The 13,941-nt window shown below is 38.6% G+C and overlaps 1 protein-coding gene across 2 annotated transcripts in view; it reads left to right on the top strand.

The window, feature by feature from the left end:
- The first annotated feature begins 4,088 nt into the window (after positions 1-4,088).
- Bank1 (B cell scaffold protein with ankyrin repeats 1) overlaps positions 4,089-13,941 on the top strand; it is a 278,198-nt gene continuing 268,345 nt past the window's right edge. For both annotated transcript variants that reach the window (XM_052731674.1, XM_052731673.1), the window contains exon 1: positions 4,089-4,209. In XM_052731674.1, the coding sequence (XP_052587634.1) occupies positions 4,140-4,209 (70 nt within the window). In that variant the 5' untranslated portion in view covers positions 4,089-4,139. The remainder of the gene's footprint in view (positions 4,210-13,941) is intronic.

Here is a 13,941-nt window from a genome sequence, read left to right as displayed (position 1 = left end):
AATATCTGCAAAAGATCACGGATTAGTATGTTGATATTTTGGGGGTGTATTACACAGATTAATATTACAGAACTTTGTTAAATATGGGGAAGGTTAAGGAAAGGAAGAAAGCAACCAACTAATGTCAGAAAGTGCTATTGTTGGAAAATTTCTTCCCTGTCCCAATATGTCCTGACAATCTGGTTTTGACCCAGAAAATAAGAAGAACAATGATGCCCAGATAAATAATTTCAGGTCTAAAAAAACCCAGACACATTCATGAAGAGGAAAGTTCTACGATTAATAAAGGGCCAGGAAGATGTAAATGATTTCACTTCTACAGCAAGCTGTTGCTTTAAGAAGGAACTGGCTCTGTTTTTAAGTGCATGGAATCTACAAGTAGAGATAAACCAAACAGTGTAAAAAAAGGCATCCATTCTGTAAAGGCACGGGGAATGAGCCACAGCAACTGCCACACGGCAGCAGCCAACAGTTCCAGCCATCCAATCATTGTACCACAGCGTCAGTGTGAGGTCCTTGTAATCTCCAGAGATGGCGTTGATGATACTGAGGCCTTCGATTTGCTGCTAGAGGGAGGAATTTGCCGCAAGGGAAGAAGTCAATGGATCCAGGCGTTTGATATATTGAGAAACAAGGAACCGACTGTGGCTACCACTTTTGTCATCCAGCAGCAGAGGTAAAAATCAGAAACTTGCGATTACACACTGCTGGTGGCATTCTAACTGAAAAGGCCTCTCACTGTGAGAGTTACTAAGTGCCTCTTCTCTGAGAATAAACGTGACCCCAGTGATAAGCCAACCTTTTAGACACTTGTCTCTCTTTAAAGAGACAGTGTTGGGAGGTGGGGTGTCGAGTTTGATTATTCAGAAACAAGACCAGGAGTGAAAGCTTTCTTACTCTGCAATATGTTTTTGTAAATGGGTAGGCAAAGTTAGAATACAAGTGAGACTTAGAATGTACGTGTGTGCATGCGTGAGTGTGTGTGTGTGTGGTTTGTGTGTAGCTTCAATAAAACTGTCAAAACTAGGATGAATTGTGAATGTACTCAATGTTATTTTTAAGTACAGATAAGTTTTTTAGAGCCATATCTCTATGGGAGGTGAATGGAAAGCATGAGCAGGTTTACAATACACTGGTCTTCCTTAGCTACAGTGTCACTCTCTCTGGGCTCAATACTCCACTGTCAAGTGTGGTATAGAGAATATCAAAAGGAAAATTCCAAAAGAGGGGATAAAGAGATTATGTAACTTTTACTATAATATATTATTATAACCATTCTATGTGACTACTAGTTAGTATTGTTAATCATTTGCTGGCCTAATTTATCAATTTAACTAGGTATGTATAAGAAGTAAAAGACATAGCAGATATAAGATTTGGTACTATTTATGGTTTCTAATAGAGGTTTTAGAATTTATTCTCATGGATAAGAGGGACTACGTGTGTGTGTGTGTGTGTGTGTGTGTGTGTGTGTGTGTGTGTGTGTGTATCTTGCATATGATGTGTATGCAGTCTTTAGAAATGGCCTTTCATAAACTTCTAAGAAAGGAAGGATTAGAAGAAGCAGGCTTTGGAGCCAGTTCTAGGACCGATTCAGAGCTGGAATGGAATTCAGTCCTAGAACTGACTCCAAGGCCTGTTTCTTCTAATCCTTCCTTTCTTACATATCCTTTTCATTGCTCTCCCACTCCATCCCTAGATTAGACTACTAGCAATAGTGGAGAGGATGCTTGAACTGGCCTGCCCTAGATTGGTGAACACCCAAACTGTCATCATAGAGCCTTCATTCAGTAACTGATGGACGCAGAGATCCACAGCCAAGCACCAGGCTGAGCTCCAAGATTCCAGTCCAAGAGAGAGAAGAGGGATTATATGAGCAATAGGGGTCAAGATCATGATGGAGAAATCTACAGAGACAACTGAACCAAGCTTGTAGGAACTCTCGAACTTTAGACTGACAGCTGTGGAACCTGCATGGGACCAGACTAGGCCCTCTACATATGGGAGACAGTTGTGTGGCTTGGTCTGTTTGAGGGGCCCCTGGCAGTGGGATCAGGATCTATCCCTAGTGCATGAGCCAGCTTTCTGGAGCCCATTACCTATGGTGGGATGCCTTGCTCAGCCTTGAGGCAGGGGTGAGGGGCTTGGTCCTGCCTCAACTGAATGTACCAGGCTTTGCTGACTCCCATGCTCTTACCCTTTTGGAGGAGAGAATGGGGAGTAAGCCGGGGCTGGGGGGGGTGGCTTGGGGGGAGCGGGAAGAGAGATGGGAGGGGGATCTGTGGTTGGTATGTAGAATCAGTGGAGAAATTACTTAAGTAAAAAAAAAAAGAAGAAATTGAAAAAAAAGTTTTAAAACCCAATTTCTTCATTTGTTTAATGAGGTTAAAGAATTATTGTTTTGAAATCAAGTTTAACATTGTTAAACTTTCACATAGTGATTAGCATATAGGATATTTTTAAATGATGATGTCATCATCAACAACTAAAACCAGAGTCATCATTAACAGCCATTGAGATAAGACTTTTATCTGATTAAACCAGTAAGTTCTGCATTCCATTATACATACATACATGCATGCCTCTGAAGAATTGTACACTTAGTGTACAGATAAAGTTAGTTTTAAGTTGGTTGAAGTTGCTGTTAGAAACACACACAGTAGTCAGTCTACCAGTAAAGATTATCGTCCAAACGAGCTCATTTAGGAATTGGTGTCTCTCTCTGCCTTATTCTTGTCTCTCTCTTTGAATTTCCCACCTGCCTCTAAGCTGCCTTGCCACAGGCCAAACGGCTTTATTTATCAACCAATCAGAGCAACACCTATTCACAGCATACAGAAGAAAGACATTCCCCCATCAACACTGTCTTACCTACAACTGTTCTTTTCCTCTCCCCACCTCCTTCCAACTAAACTTAGCTTAAATCTATACTAAACTTTCTCTTAGTATACCCTACCCTTGCTTGCTCCCCTACAAAGACCTAATTTTTCTAAGAACAATATTTCTGAAAATATTGATCAAAAAGTTGTACCCCCCTTCAATTCAAACTCAGCATGGCTTAAGTTTCAGGGTAAGCAATCCTTCATAGATAGGAACTCACTTGTCAATGTATTATTTCATGTACTAGATTAAATCATTCGCTTTATTGTCCCAAATTTGGAAAACAAAAAATTGTGAAATAGAAGAAATTATTGTGTAGGAGATAAATTTACCTAATGCTTTCCAAAACTTTCTGACATTTCACTTAATGAGTTTTACCCAGCATGCAGGAAAAGTTAATGATTTTCTGTGACACTTGATATTCATTGTACTCCAAAAATACTGTAGAGGAGAGTATCTGAGTAGAACTTTCTGGTTCTTTCTGAAGAAGGAAAAGAGGAGCATGGGGAACTGTGTATCACTACCACACTTCAAATTGTCTCCACCTTGGGCAAGGTCTTAGCTTAGTAATTTTTGATGTTTATCCTTAGAGTCTGGGGTAACTTCTGTTATTTCTTAGTCTTTAAAACAAGCAAGAACACAAGCACAACTCATGTTTGAGGAGAAGGACACGGGCTGTTTAGACACCTGTGTATTTTCTTTTTGACCTGGCCCATTTCTAAATTAGAACAGAAGTAGGAAAATTTATCATATGGGAATAAAAATCACAATACAACATATGGACTTAGGCTGGTTTGGGAAAGTGAAATATTAAAAGTTACATACCTTTACATCTCTGTTCCTATATCTGTATCTATCCCTCAGTCAAGCAGTTCCCTTTCTGGAAGTCTACTTTCGGTGACCCTTTCTTGCAGGAAGAAGGGGTAGCGCAGTAAGGAAACCCAGAATAGGAAAAGAAAGGCTAGGAGGTGCAGGTCACCTGAGTCTAAAGATAGCCCGGAAGAGGGCATATAGTGAGAACTTAAGTGAAACCTATGTTAGAGTATGCCCTAAGCAGTTTCACTTCCCTCAACAAAGCCTAGCCCTGGCCTTGTGGCCTGAGCGCCCAGGGCTGCATTTCCGGAAACCTCAGGCCACGGTCCCCAGGGTGGGGAGCAAGCTGCAGGGCCACAAATCAACAGAGCTCAAGATCTTCAGGGGAAGTTGCAGACAGGGCCCTGCTGCTGTAGTTCCCAGGCCTCTGGCTCCAACCACCAGCAATGCTTCCTGTGGCTTCTGGCACTAGGGACAACAGTCAGGACCTGCTTACTGCTGGCCCAGCGCCTCCAGGTAGGTGGTCTTGTGTTTGTCAGGGTCGTGGGTGGAGGGTTTCAAGATGACCCTGAGGCCCTGCTGAAACTAAGGGCCACCAGAACAGGTTGTCCTGGAGCCACCAAGATCAGGATATCTTTAAACCAGGCTTCTCTGTTTTCCCTACCATTGCAACTTTGAAGGACTTCTCAGTCATGAGGCTGCTTTGATGGATGAGTCTGAAATCCAGCAGGTGGGAGTGTACTTCCTATACTATCAGCGTCCAACACCTGCCTATGTAACCTGTGAAGAGCTAGAACCTTCTCGAGTGCTCCAGGCCCTTCTAAAATTACTTTGCACATAGCCTTAAAGCTAGATCTCATCTGAAATGTCTATAAATGGAGCAAAATGTCTCATTTGTAACATCCTTGCCCATCTGCCTGCCTCATGCCAATCTGTATAAAACCACCTCTCTGGAGCCATGAGCTCCTAACTGAGAAAAGGGAAAGAAGTCACGTTGGTTGAATATGTCGTGTCTACTTTCAAATGAATGTTAAGGTGGTTGCTTTGAGTTTCTTTTAGTTTTATTTTCAAATGCATTTGTGAGTCCTATAATAAGCATTTAAAAACTGTTAACTTTGGAAAAGAAATGTCACTAGGATATCAATATTATAGAAAATGTTTCTGATGAGATACACAGCAAGAAAATATAGCCTGGAATCCTTTTAATGTACTAAGCAGAATTCAATTGCTTGTAGCATTTTTTTTAGGTTGTATGATTTTTGGCTTCATTTGCTTTAGGGTCTTATATACTTTAATCAATGTGAAGAGTTGCTTTTCAGTTAAAATGGGAAATGTATTTCTAACAGTGGAGAATAACCCAGGATGATGTTAGAGCCAGTGATGTGGGGATGCCATACTGTTTTAAATACTGGACACTGGCATTCTTCAGCATTGTATAACTCGGGATCTGTGGCAAAGTAGCCTCCACAAACAAATGCACAGAAATCATCACTCTTTTGGACCCTGAGCCAGTGACCACTTTGTGATTTTAGTTTAACAATTGAGTTAGATTGAGTATGCCAGAAGATGTCTTTTGTTTCACTGCTACTCAAGTTAATAGATAGAGACAGTGATTATTCTGAGCCACATGCTGATGTGAGGCAACTTCTATATTCTGATGAGCATTCTTGCTCCTCTTTGTACTTTTCCTCATGTCTTTGTTCCTTCTCAATACAGTATTTAGCACTTGCTTCAGTTACTTTCTTGTGGATGTGAAAGTTCCCCTGCACTAGGTAGTATTTTTGGCATTATCCCAATTCTTCTCCTTTTATGCACGTAGTCTTCTAAGAAAGCCAGTCTTCTTTTTATTAGTTAAGTTCGCCTTTCTACAGTTTTGTAAGTGTACACGACGCCTACAGACCAGTCTCACCCTCTACTTCCCTCCCACCCCTGTCTATTTTACCTCCTCCCCATAAATCTCACTGTCATGTTCATGTCTATTGGTTTCATTTTGTGACCCATGGATATTAACCAGGTCCCATGTAACCATGAGTTTGTAGCTATCCTTGGTGGCTGGTAGCTCACTAGTGGGTACCCAGGTCAAGACAATGATTTCCCCATCTCTCAGAAGGAGGGCCTCACAGGACCCCTTTACTTCTTATCTTATTTATTAAGTGGTGAGACATCTTTCACAGCATAGAGTTGACTTTAGCTTAATGTAGTACAGAGTTCTCAATTAGTTCAACTGCTTCCTTTCTGAGAAAAGCAAAACTGCTCCTCAAAGAGGTGCTTCCCATGATCACACAAGCAGAAACTACCAGAAGGTCATCCAGTCATCAACTCATTAGCCACCATGTGACTCCTCACTAGATTTGTGTGGCAATAAGTGTGAAAGGTAAACATGTTTTGACACCCATAAAGACATGACTTGTAATGACCACATCTACACATCCTGTCAGCAGAGTTGTGTTCACCTTTAAGTATCTAACTAGTCCCTAAGTGGCAGGTGGCAAGGTTTAATGACCAGTACTAAAGCAGAGTTGACATAATGTACAACGAATGGAAATTTTATTTAGAATGTATCTTTTGATTTATATTTAACTAGATATGGTTTAACAATGTCAGAATGGGGACCCTTCATCTGTTTCATTCTAAAGCTAATGCTTTTTAAAAGTTTTTTTTTATGACTACCTTCTTTAGGAGCTATTCATTTAAAGCCCAAATTATTTGTCCAATACTTTAAAATTTTTTAGTTGGCATTATTCATTGTGTGAAAACAAAAAAAATTAAAGATTAGAAGCAATATGTATCCTCACTGAACATGTAGTCAGTGCTCAGCCACAGCATTTAGGAAGCATGGCTACCTAAGTCTCCTCCTCTAAAGATTTACAGATTTTTCTGAAACTATAATCTGGATTTGCCCTACTAAGCAAAGCCTTGGTTCTACTCTGGTAGCTGGCAACGTCTGCTTTCTCTAGAGCATCAGAAGGTTTTGATCAGGTCACTTCTGCTGAGAAGTAAAGAAGGAAACCCCTTTAGACACTTAAATATGAGATAATTCAGTAATGTGTAATTACTAAAGAGGTCAGGCCTAGGAATCAGTGTGTCATGTGGCGCTGGATGAGAAGAAGGACTTTCTACTGCACATACTTTAGTAAGCACTGCCCACCTGTGAGGCCTCCAGATGCAGGCCATCTCCAACCCAGTTCCAGCTTCCTCACTTACCTTCCCTGTGATCATGAACAATCTCTTTCAGTTGTTATCAAAAAGCAAAATCTGGGGAAGCAGTAACACATATTTAGAAGTTGTTTTTGAGAATTAAAAGGAAAATATAGGTGAAGTCCTCTTTAGGGTGTCATCAATGTTAATATAATTCTTAGATCATTGTTAAATAGTGTTGTATTTACCTATTTAAAAAATAAGTTCCTTCTGGGTTTCATGTACAGGCTGTTAATATTGACTAATGGTAGGTGAGGCAAGAGGCCAGCCTGGGCTATGTAAGAGATTTCAGGGCACCTTGAGCTATACAATGAAGTCCTGTCTCAAACAAATAGAGAAACAAAAGAGATGAAATTCACATTGAGAAGCCTCCTCATCTGGTTTGGAAGACAACTTAATGACTTAGCAATTTGAGAACTGGAAAAATTAGAAGGCATGACTTCCTGTGCGAGATCCTGCCATGTCTGTGAGGAAATACTGCGGTTAGAGGAATCCACAATGAGAAAACCAAGGACAGATGGATGCAAAGAGTATGAAACTGGAGCAGTTTTCACAAGATTAAAACAGGAAAGGAATTGAATAGGTCAAAATGAGTGCACAACCTACTTTCCCTAGAGTAGCAGTTGTAGCCCAGTTTAACTAATACACAATACTGGTAAATGGAAGTATCAAAAATTGTGCAATATTTTAATTCCTCAAATATTTAAAATTATTTAAAGAGGAATAATCTGTTTTCTCAAAATATTTACTGCTGGTTAAAAAGCATTTCCAATCTAAGCCAGGCATAGTGGCATATGCCATTTAATTCTAACATGAGGGAGACAGAGGCAGGCACATCAATTTGAGTTCAGGGCCAGCCTAGTCTACTTAGTGAGTTCCAGGCCAGCTAGGATTATGCAGTGAGATTCTGCCTTTAAAAATAAATCATATCTAAAGTAAGAAAGGGCATGGTATGTGTGTTCGGGGGGCAGGGGAGGGAGGAGTGGTTCAGTGGGTAAAGCCACTTGCCACCAAATCTGAGGACCTGAGTTTGATATCCAGAAACCACATGGTGGAAGGAGAGAACTGATTCCAGCAAATTATCCTCTGATCTTCATACACATGAACTGCGGCACATGCACACAATATACATGCATGGAGACACAGTGTAAGTGTTAAAAAAAAGAAAGAATTGGAAGTAAAGACTGCCGTTCTGGCCAAACATAAGCTGTGTATGTCAACAGTTTACCTGGCCGTTGCCTAAGCCTCTTAGATGCATTTGTTATTTTATTACCTTATTTTTAGATTGTCAGATGTCTTACAATGATTTTAGAAGCAACTATGGAATAAGACTAGGGAAGGAAAGTATTTTCTAGGCCTCCTTGTTGAAACACAAATTGCTATTTGACATCATACATATTTAACTTCTAGATATATAAAATGGCATCCATGTTTTACTGCAGACATTCAGATGGTCCCAGTGCTGAAAACTGTTGGATACTGTATGGGATTGTGTGTGTCCTTCAGAGAAAAACAATAAGCACCCTAGACATTCACACTACAGAAACTCCTTTGTTGGCTCTAACACCATACACTGAAATGTTCCAGAAACAATCACTCCAATATCCAGCTTAATAAACCCAAAGGTATGAAATTAAAGAAAATTTATATTTTTAAGATCAGTGTGCCTCCAGGTACTTAAAAGCTGCTGGGACCCTGCCAAAGAGGATCTTCCCCTATAGAAACTTACAGAAAGAATTCCATCAGTTCTATGAGGAATCTTTTTTTTCCCCCTGTAGTATGGACCTAACTTGGGCACACTGTTAAATTGGTCCATAGCTGCATTTCCTATAGATAATCTTTTCCTTTTTATCCAGGTTAGAGTCCATGCACCATCATTTCTATTTCACCTTCTTATAAGCTTCAACTCCTAACTACATCCTTTTCTGCCACAATCACTTGATCAGAAGCTACAGCTCTGAATAAATCTGCCCAACTATATTCATTCCTTGTGTCTGAATCTAAGAGGTGAATAGTGTTGCCTTAAACCTCATGATGAAGTCAGTGATTATATGTTTAGGCATATCTTGTTTCATGCTATAATAAGAAATGATCATAAAAGACAGTGAGCACAAAACTGTATTCCTTCAAAAGGAATTATACTGCAGTTTTCCTGTGACTCAGAATGATATAACCTTATGTATTTCTTGAAATGTGGCTTTAAGTTGGAATATGTCATAAATATTAAATAAAAGCCTTCAAAGAACACAAAAATAAAAGGTACAATCTCCCACTAATTTTTACAAGGCTTACATGTTGAAATCATACATTGAATTTATTGGTTTACATAAACATATCATGAAATTCATCAAATTAATCTCCTTTCCTCCCTCTGCTTTCCTTTACATTAAAAAAGGGAAACTAATTCATTTTCAATGCTAATTAAGCCCTCTATTTATATTCATACATTTGGGCTGATTACATTGCTAGCTGTATTTATTTATATTGATTCAAATGTGAGATCTGCACATGCTTGTCTGAACAAGGTAGTTTTTTAAGAATGCAATTCTTTTATAGCTGAAATGGTTACCACATATTTTATAGAATCATGATAACTAAATGCAACTCTGTATGTAAATTGTCTATAGTGTGCACAGCAGCTGCTTAGCAAAGGACACATATTTCTTTGATCCTGGAATAGTTATCAACTATCTTTTGTTAGAAGGAATGTCTCTAGGTGGATCATTTCCAGTACTTAGGTGTCATGTGCATATGAGTCTGAGGACTGAGGTCCCCATATAAATATCTTTTCATGTTCTCCTGATTAATTTTTCTTTTTTTTCTTTTTTCTTTATTTGATTTTCCAAGACAGGGTTTCTCTGTGTAGCTTTGTGCCTGTCATGGAACTCACTCTGTAGCCCAGGCTGGCCTCTGACTCACAGAGATCCGCCTGCCTCTGCCTCCCAAGTGCTGGGATTAAAGGTGTGCACCACCACTGCCTGGCTCTGATTAATTTTTCTAACGACTTTGTTGAGCACAATAATTTATCAAACATAGATAACTCAGCTCTTCAGTATAAATTGAACTTAATAAAATCTTTGATCTGCCACTGAAACATTGTGTAGAATTGTAGTTTATACCCAAGGAAAGTAGTGAATGTATGAAGTTTCTTGTTTACTAATACAATTATATTTAGACACAATTTTGAAAAAGAATGTACTAAAGTTTTCTCTTATTTTTGGAGAAAACAGACTATGCTATATTATTTATTGTCCCCTGCATATTGAGGCAATAGAGTGATAAACAGTTGCTTTAGAGTTTAAGTACTGTAGAACCATTGTGTTCATAATGTTGTGTTTCAAGTTGGAGCAAACGTTGATGGAGTTGTACAGGTAGGTTCAGGATTGTGTAGATGATATTTGAAATAATTACTCCATTCAGGGCATAAAACTATAGCACATAAAGTAGATCTTTGAAGACCAAACAGAATATAAAAGGCTCCCCCAAACAATTTTCTTTTTTGAGTAACATATGAATAACTAGGGAGAATTACAATTATAATAAGAAAACCAGGTCGGCTCCTTTGTCTCATCTGTGAGAACAAACAAGTCTGTTGAGAAGTTACTGGTTAGAATACATTATGTTTCTGCTCTGCCGTGGGAAAACACAAGATTCATCAAAACACCTGATGTGTTTATTTGTACCATTTCATTATTTCATGAATCCTTGCAATCTTTTTCTCAATTAGTGTATGACATGAGTGTATCTTTTAGTAGTTGTTGGATTCTAGATAACCGTAGTATGAGATCATTTCAAATCTCTCTCTCCCTCTCTCTGTCCCTGTCTCTCTCTTTCTGCTTTTTGTCTCCATCAATTAGGTATTTCAAGCCTGGAGCATAGCTGGTACTGTGTAATTGATACGAATGTGACTAGATGAGTAGGTGGGTGGCCATGTGGGACATTCCAAAGGGTGACTCGTACTTTCCTGTCTGATAATAGTGAAGGCCTGGAGTGTTTGAACTCATATTTACAAGGCTTTATTCCTTTAGGACTCTGTCCTCGAAAAAGTATTCTGTAACAAATGTGTTCCTTACAACAAGGATGCTGTGATATACTAAGTCTTAGATATAAGCATGAAAGGATACTCTGATCTAAGAAATTCTGCAACTAGTGATGTATTACAGTTTCTTCTAACCCAGTGTCTCAGGATTGTATTTAATTACAAACACATTGTTAACACTGGTGGAGAAAATACATTATTTTCTGCATAGTTATCATCTTTCTTAAATGGCAAATAGCTCTTCGGAGGAGGCTTCTTCCTGCCACACATCTGAGGCCCCCTTGTTGCAGTTTTCTTCAGCACTGTGCACATTGTGGTGCAAACACAGTCCTGATCCTTTCTTGTCTGTCACTGTGCACATTGTGGTGCAAACACAGTTCTCATCCTTTCTTGTCTGTCACTGTGCACACTGTGGTGTAAACACAGTCCTGATCCTTTCTTGTCTGTCACTGTGCACACTGTGGTGTAAACACAGTCCTGATCCTTTCTTGTCTGTCACTGTGCACACTGTGGTGTAAACACAGTTCTGGTCCTTTCTTGTCTGTCACTGTGCATACTGTTGTGTAAACACAGTCCTGATCCCTTCTTGTCTGTCACTGTGCTAACTGTGGTGTAAACACAGTTCTGATCCTTTCTTGTCTGTCACATTTTTGAATGAGAGGGAAGGAAGTTTAAAATAAGAATGAAAGCCAGAGAGGTGGTGGGGTAGGGGAGAGGAGGTTGGCTGACTGAGTAGGACACACACACTATTTTATGTCTAATTCTTAGTGACAAAGTCCAACAACAGGGAGTGAGTGTGGGGCATGCCAGAGACAAAGAGGAGCATCAGAAGATGATGGTATGTTAAGAAAAATGAGTTAAGAGAATGAAGGAAACAAGCGAAGACCATCAGGGATTCTAAAAAATATTTGGGTATATATGTTTGTGCGGATGGTATTTAAATAGCATGCATGTACCTAAATCCAATCATCAAATGATTTTCCAGGAATTTTCACATAAAACTGTAAAAACCTACCACGGTGTCCATAATCATATAAGATCTGTAGCATATCATCATTTAAAAATGAGATTTCATTTAATAAAACATTCTAGAATTAAGGACAATCTGATTAGAGTGGCCACAAGTAGCTTGTTTCCATGTGAGAAATGTTCCTCAGTAAACCACATGTCTGAAGAGAATCCATGGGCTGTTAAGAGCTGATCGAGTCAATTATCTTTGTAATCTTTTCCTACCTAAAATAGTGGCTACTAATTACTGCAATAAGTTTAGGAAGATAATACATTTTATGTTCATAGGTTAACTTAACAGGCTATATAGAAGCAACTTAATACCACAATAGTTTTTATTACCTCAAATAAATAGAGTGGATATTCCTTAAATGAGGTAGTGGATTCTGACGTGAGTTCGGTAGAGATAACCACATTAGCAGATGCTAGCTGGTTAGCTAGTGAGTGACATAGTGTAGCTAATTGCATTTATGAAAAGGGATAGAATTGGAGTTATTTCTGAGCCTCTTATTTTTGAGGTAACTTGAATGCCACATTTCTGAATGTCTTAGAATTTGCCTAATCATTTTGAAACTGTTTCTTTATACAGAAATCTTCCTTCGATTTTGAAAAGAGCTAAAAAACAAACAAACACAACAAAAAACAAACTGGTGCCTTTACAGCCAAGATAATTTAAGCCATTTCTTAGTAGTAAATTAACACTTAATCTGATAATAAATATTTTAGTTTTTTATAAGATATGCATGACATTCTGATATGACAAATTTTTTACCAATTGAGAATAATTCCAGGATAGAGTCGAAAAACAAATGAAATCAAGTGTCATGTATGTATTTAGAATGTTAGCACATTTTGCTTTTATTTTTCTATTGTATATGAAACAGGAGCATGGCAGAAAATAAACAATCACAAGATATGTTAGGAAATACCCATAATCTGTGTAGTTCAGGTCCTAAATTTCATGTCTTTTTATTTTAATGTACATGATGTATTTATTGTGTTGGTCCTGTGGATAAAATCTAGTACCTTACATATGCTAGGCGCATGCTGTACCACTGAGCTAAATCCTGGCCTCAATGTTTGAGTAGGTTCATCTTTGTAGCTTTAATCTAATTAATATGTATTTGCTTAAGAACTTTATAGTTACATTCATGTAGTTATTTAGTGAAATATCATCCAAAAGCAGAAAATCTACAACAGGTTATTCCACAAAAGAATGAGCCATCCTTCATATAAAATAATGATGCATCAATGTAAAGATGATGGAATCCTTTTTAATAGCACAGAAAACATTTGGCGTTTGATCAAGTGCTGACTCTGGCACTAACTGACCTTAACCTCTTGCAAACCTCTCTGATTCCTAGGAGGTGTTATGTGCTGATGATCTCATTATTTGTTCCTGATAGTACTTGATTCATGTTAGTGATGGAATTGATACATCTTATCTTACAAGAAAAATGTTATAGAAGTGAAAGTAGTTTTTAGTAGATTTGTGGAATTGATATTTATGAGGACAAGTGGACTAAAGACTACAGCCTCATAGAGGTGTACTTATGTATTGCTTATTTATTCTTCAAGGATTTTCTTTTTCATCTTTTCATCTTTTCTGTTGGCTTCTGGTCATCATGCACCATTTTTAAGTGAAGTAAGAGTGGGACAATGTGAGCAGTTCTGTTTCATTTTATCTTTATAACCCAAATGACTTGAAGGCCCTCTGCTTGCAGAGGTCTCAATTATTCAGTTCTGAGAACTAGTTAACAGGAGCAAGTAGCAGCTGAGTGTTTTCTCCTAAGCCTGGCACAACTTCTCAGGCTTGGTTACTCTTCTGAGAAAGTCACCACTCCTTTCTAAAGACAGTCGCCAGGACTGTCCCTTGAGGGCCATACTTCATTAGTCTCAGTATTCTCATGACCCCTTCCCAAGACTTGGATTAATCAGCCCTTTTTTTCTTAGTCAGAGGCTTTCTGTTTAAGAAAAAGAGTCTGTGAGATGGTTAAATGTGT

The sequence above is a fragment of the Peromyscus californicus genome, unplaced genomic scaffold, assembly GCF_007827085.1.
Source record: "Peromyscus californicus insignis strain IS unplaced genomic scaffold, ASM782708v3 Scaffold_9__1_contigs__length_137607984, whole genome shotgun sequence".
In the NCBI taxonomy this organism is placed as follows: domain Eukaryota; kingdom Metazoa; phylum Chordata; class Mammalia; order Rodentia; family Cricetidae; genus Peromyscus; species Peromyscus californicus.
This window is presented reverse-complemented; position numbering and strand designations above follow the sequence as displayed.